The 6,058-nt window shown below is 33.9% G+C and overlaps 1 protein-coding gene across 2 annotated transcripts; it reads right to left on the reverse strand.

Annotated features, from left to right (window-relative positions):
• Positions 1–328: 328 nt before the first annotated feature.
• On the reverse strand, positions 329–4,986 carry LOC21400416 (cellulose synthase-like protein G2). Of its 2 annotated transcripts, XM_024164187.1 has the most exons (9): positions 4,320–4,986; positions 3,961–4,059; positions 3,240–3,359; positions 2,826–3,038; positions 2,506–2,608; positions 2,137–2,318; positions 1,654–2,001; positions 539–1,088; positions 329–441 (listed from the first exon to the last, which is right to left on the reverse strand). In XM_024164187.1, exons 1-8 carry the CDS (start codon positions 4,926–4,928, stop codon positions 540–542), a joined length of 2,223 nt encoding a protein of 740 aa, XP_024019955.1. In that variant the 5' UTR covers positions 4,929–4,986; the 3' UTR covers positions 329–441; position 539. The 2 variants fall into 2 exon arrangements, with proteins under 2 accessions (XP_024019955.1, XP_024019956.1); XM_024164188.1 differs by having other exon boundaries at positions 329–1,088; positions 2,826–3,035.
• Positions 4,987–6,058: the final 1,072 nt, after the last annotated feature.

Raw genomic sequence — 6,058 nt, forward strand, 5'->3', positions numbered from 1 at the left:
CATTTTCTCAACACATGCCATAACAAATAGTTAATCTGTATAGCCTTTTTAATTGAAAGGGGAACAAAATAGTGTAATGGTCTCAGCAACACACAGGAGACAATCAAATTTGAAAAGGGAGAAAATCGACAAGACACACAGTAGGCAAAACTTAGATATAAAAATGAATTGACAATTATATAACCATCACAAAGATAATTTTTCACTTATAGAATTAAACCTTTCTCAATAAAGCGTTAAGGATTGTACAAAACTATATATAAAGACCAAAATTGGCAATTTCAATATTTATTTAAACCATAACAACCTATCAAACAATTAACCCACTGAAAAAAAATAATAATAATTCTACGGAGTGGTCCAAAAAAGTAGGGGCTCGATCAACCAAAAAGACCAAAATCCAGAATGTACTTGGCTATAGATAACAGCACTAGCTTGTTCCTGAAAGGAAAAGCTGGGATTTATTAATGTTTAACATACCGATAATTGGAAATTGTCAAGCATATATATATGTGTGTGTGTGTGAGTATGCACACACCTCAGTACAAGGAAATGACATATATTAATGCCAAGAAAACCACACAAAATAGAGTAGATAACGCGGTGACTGAGGATTGAATTCTGCCCTTATCGTTCCTTGTTACCATCCCCTGAACAATTGGGTAATTTATAACCAAAATATAGAATGAGATAAAAACTTGAGCAAACATCTTATTTAAATCTCCGATGAAGATGGCCCTAGCAATCCCCACAAGAAAGGAAACCATGTTCAAGACGATTATGGCGGCCATCGGAGCGAGGAACGTAGTAGATGTTTGGAAATCAAATATGCCCTTTTGGTAAAGATTTTCTTGTCCATCATCTTCGACTTTATTAGTGGTAAAGAAACGAGCTTCGCTAATACCAATCCTCTTCAAAAGTACATATGCACATCCATATAAATGAGAAATGATTGACTTCATCATCCAAATTCTTTGCTCATTTATCCATGTCTTGAGTGACCCTCCTGTTGTGAGTACCTCGTATAAATGCTTAGACAAGACCGAGAGGAAAAGAAAAGAGATGATCGTGAAAAATCTACTAGAGACCTGCAACGCCATTGTACCCTGTACGTTAGTATATATATTTTTCATCTTCACAATTGGTAATAATCTTTAGACCACTTCCAATGTAAATAAGCATTGCATGCCAATGCTAATGATATGTTTGTCAGTAAAAAGTGTCAAAATTACATATTTGATGTACTATTCTATTTTGTACTCTAAATGCATAATGCTATTTCAAATGCTATAATTACCTTTTATTATAATTATTAAGATTTGAAACTTATAACAATAAACTCTTGATATAAAATAGTTTTAAAGAACACTGATCTAATGATTAAATAAGAAAATTTGATGTCGTAATCAATAGCCATTAAGCAATGTTAAATTTGTCATTTGCTTATACCACTTGTTAAATTTATCATAAAAAGAATACTGTATTGAAAGATTTTTTTCACTCAATTATCAAAATTTGACAATGACACATCAATTAGTTATTGCGTTGGAGATGCTCTTACAAAATGGCACTACTTCTCTGCATGTGTGCGTGCTCGCATATGTGTGATTAGTGAAATAAAATCAATATTATAGCGACATTTTTCTTCATTACCTCGGGGTACACATGAATTCCATTTAATAGGCAGAGCTGAGGAATGGTGGCAAAGCACCATGAGGAGAGGAAAGAAAGAGGTGAAAATGCAAGTTCTGCATAACACATGCTTTGAAAAATAGACATGTGAAAGAGACCATACATAAGAGGGCAATACTTTGAGATACCAACTTCAACCAAACCAGAGCTCCACCGCATGTTTTGAATGAAATAGTCATTCAAGGTTGTGGTGCCACAACCCAAGAATTGTGGCCTTGGCGGGTCACAATAGACAGAAGTCCAACCTTTACAGTGTAATGTAAATCCAGTTAAGTAATCTTCCACGATTGAACCATATAGAAATCCCACCTGCCTCATTGTAACACAAGTACATATTAGTTCAATTAATTTACTTTGAATTTCGGAAAACCAAATGAAATGAAATAAAGCTTGAACTTGTCAAGCAAATATATGTGTACATATATGTGTACTTAATTTACTTGCCTCTTGACCCCATTTAGTGCCAATTTCATATGAACAAGAAGCTAATAGTTTCATCTCTTCTAGCAATAATGTTGTCTTATCTCCACCAGTAGTCATCATGTTAGGCTTGTAGTTTTCGCCTTGAAGCAGTGTTTTGACAAATTCATTAGACGGACCAAAAGCTTGTCTAAGATTTGTCGGATCTACATGTAAGGCCAAATTTTGATCATTTTACAAAAGCTTATCATAGTAGAGGATAACATAAGTTTGAAGAGAAGTACTATAACGAGAAGGGAGTGTGTTAAGCGCAACAAGTAAATTAATAATGATTGGTATCAATAAATTTTGAAATATTAAACTCAACCTTCATAAATATAGGTAAACTTGTACCTTCTTTGATAATGTCTTTTCCACATAGTGATAATCTTTTCATAAAAAAACCAGTACCAGATAAGATTGGTCCGCTCTGTCCATCTACTCCTTGCCATTGTACCTAATTAGACACAAAAATCTTCCAATATTATTCAACAAAAGTATGAAAAAATCGGCTGTGCAAAATATTGTACAAGAAGATGCTTTAATTATTGTTATTATTATTACTTTTTTGTTCTGCAGAAGTCTTAAATATTAGGGCTTTGACATAATAATAAATGGTAAGACAGTGCACACGCAATGTGAGTGTTATTTACATATGTGACGTATTTACATACGCTGAAAACAGATCTAAGTTGACTGTCGTAGATATCGTTTTTACTGATGTTGCGAAATCTTTGAGGGAATTGAACAAAAGCGAGAGAGTTTGATATCTTGGGATCAAGATGAAAACACATTGCTCTCCGAGCTGCAGTTGGGTCATTACAATACATGTCACAGTCCAGCACTAGAATGTACGGAGAGTTGCTTAGCATTCCAGAGACTCGCTGCTGCAAATATACATTACATATAAAAGATATATTTATTCATATATATATATATATATGTGTGTGTGTGTGTTAGTCCATAAAAACAAATATATGCGGTGTATGTGCATATAGGTCAGTGTGTAAAAATATATAATATAACTTACCAATGAAAACATATAATATAAACAATGAGCTTAGTGATAATATGTATAGGAGACATACAAGAACATTAAGGGCTCCGGCCTTGAAATGGTGAGGATAAGAAGGCCTTTTTTCTCGAGAAACATAAACAAGGAGAGGGATTCTGACATGCATTGTATCATTCGAGGAGTCTCGCATTACCTGCCAAATATATGTAAACATAATGTTATGTTACTTGGGGCTGTGAATGCTCTTTTTATTATATGATAATTAATTAGTGTTAGGCCTAACTAATTCATAAACCAATATTGCACCAATTTCTTGTGAATATAGGCATCCGTTTGGTGCGCAGGACAAGATAGTATAGTTTTAGGGTAATGGATTGGAATGTATAGAAAAGTCTAGGACTATATTTTAGTTTAATCCAATCCCATGTCTGGTGTTGTGTTATTAGGGTGAGGACATTATTATAAACATTTTAAAATTTCAGTGCCAAATATTAATTTTTTAAAATTTGAGAGGCAAAAATATAATTTTTTAAAATATTTTACTCCTATAACAAGTATGATTTCAATTTTATAAGATTTTACAAATATGTCTCTAGTGTTTTTCACAATGTGCTATAGTAAAAAATTATCTCATGCTTCAGTCAGATCGATAACAACATCCCCTTTAAAGGGGGTTTGATAATGAACTGGATAAAAGTTTATCCAATCCAGTCTTTTAATAATGTATACTTAAAATTTAATCCTATCCCATCTTCCTTATTAAGCCAATAAACAGAAACAAATTAGAGATATACCTCGATGATAGCTGGGTGATCCCTAGTATGATTGCTAGCCTTCTTCTCGCCGATTCTTGCATATTCCTTAACTCTATACTTAAATATCTCATATCTCTCCTGCACCAACTCAAAATAGAAAGTTCAGATATTCAATTTACTCACAATAGTAGTGCTAAATATCATTCACTAATAGAAAGTACCTCCCACAACATAATGATAAGTACGATAATATTTTATTAATAATAGTGTTTAGATCCGGTGATGCTCCATGAATGTTTCATATATTTATTTCACAATATATATATATATATATTTAAATACATGCATATAAATCTTCCTTGTTTTTCCCAACAAGAAACAGTCAGAGCGAGAACTACCTTTAATCTTTCTCTCTCGATCTTAAACTCATCATTACAAATTAAATCAGAGTCCAAATCTTCACCACCAAAGAAATAAGCCTCCGGACATCTATTACCAATCTTATAACTTGTGCAAAACGGAATCCACCACTTTGCGAAGGCCCAAGCCTCTCTCAAACCTTTCAAAGTCAAATAAGAACAGCCATCGTCCGACAAATAGACGTGAAGCTTCTCCGCCGGATAGTCCATCGCCATGGCCGACAAAACAGTGTTCATCACGGCTAAAGTTGGCTCCTTTTCTGGATCCACGGTGACAATGAAGACGTCGAGGGACGGAAGTTTTTCGTCGCCGGGCAATCTTTCGGGGAAGACGGAGCGAGTTACCGGACGCCACCGATAAGCTTGGCCGAGGAGCCAGATGAAGGAGATGACAAGCTCGGAAGAGGAGATGAATAGCCATGGAAATAGTAATTTGGGTGTAGTCCATATAGTGTCTTGGAAGAAGAAAGAAGCTCTATAGTAAAGAAGGAAGGATATGGCTATTGAGTGTAGACTAGTATGAGTTCGGTGGATGATGAGGGAGAGTTTTTGGACATGGCAAGAATGGAGGGGAAGAGACTTATCCATTATTGTACAGTTCCTTGATTATCTACCACAAGTTTTGTTCGAGTGTTACACGTATATATTCTCATCATCTTTTAAGTGACGAACCCAGAAATTTTTATGAGGAGACTAATTTAGCTACATCAAAAATTCATTAAAAGTTAATTGTTAAATTACTACAAATTGTTTCCAATAGAACTTAAAAAAAACAAAAAATTGTTTCCAATGGGATTTTAAAGTCTCGAAAATACTTTTTAGAAAGTAATATTAAAAAGTTTTTTTTTTTAATTTTGAAAGTTTAAAAATTAGATTTTCAACTTTTAGGGGGGCTAATCTAATTTCCTACACATATACCTATAGATACATGTAACTTAAAAACAAATTTAGAAAGTTGAGGGCCCTCAGGCCTTACTTAACTTCGTCTCTGCTCATCTTATGATTTTTTTTTGAATATGTTAGGAGAATTTTCACAGCGGAGCATGCTATTTTACTTTACCTGTAGAAACAATTAGTTTTAACTGTTGGATTAGTTTTTTAATTGTCAAATATGTACAGATCTGTATTAAAGATTTACAGTGCGCCATACAAAACTGTTTCTACTACAAATATTACTGTTCAAAAATTAATCTAACGGTATATACACAGTTCCTATCGATGGAATAAAATAACTTACTTCACTGTAAAGACTTCCGTATTTTATATATTCTCATTTTATGAAATTTTTTTTTTGTTGAATATGTTATCATTGTATTTACAATAGATCTGTAAGTCTGAGTCGGGCTAAACGGACGAGTCCGAGACACACCAATGTTGGCCTGAGTTGAGCATTTACCTTCGGGTGAGGCTAAGATTTCGAGCCTAAATGTTTACTTGGGCTGGACCGATGCAACCTAAACATCATCTTTTTAAAGAATTGTTTTTCAAAAATACCATCTAAGATTTTTAATCCAGTTGGGCTGATCTTAATCTTTTAGATTTTAAGACTGGATTAAGTCGCTCCTCTCCAATTTAAAAATGGGCCGAACCGGCTTAAAATTTCTATTCAGGTCGTCGAGCCGCTGACGTTTGGTTGGAGGATTCAAACTATGTGATTCGAACCATCTTCGATTTACGTGAATTTTTTTGTGAGACAAAATACTGTAGCGAACCATGAA

This window comes from Morus notabilis, unplaced genomic scaffold, assembly GCF_000414095.1.
Source record: "Morus notabilis unplaced genomic scaffold, ASM41409v2 Scaffold363, whole genome shotgun sequence".
In the NCBI taxonomy this organism is placed as follows: domain Eukaryota; kingdom Viridiplantae; phylum Streptophyta; class Magnoliopsida; order Rosales; family Moraceae; genus Morus; species Morus notabilis.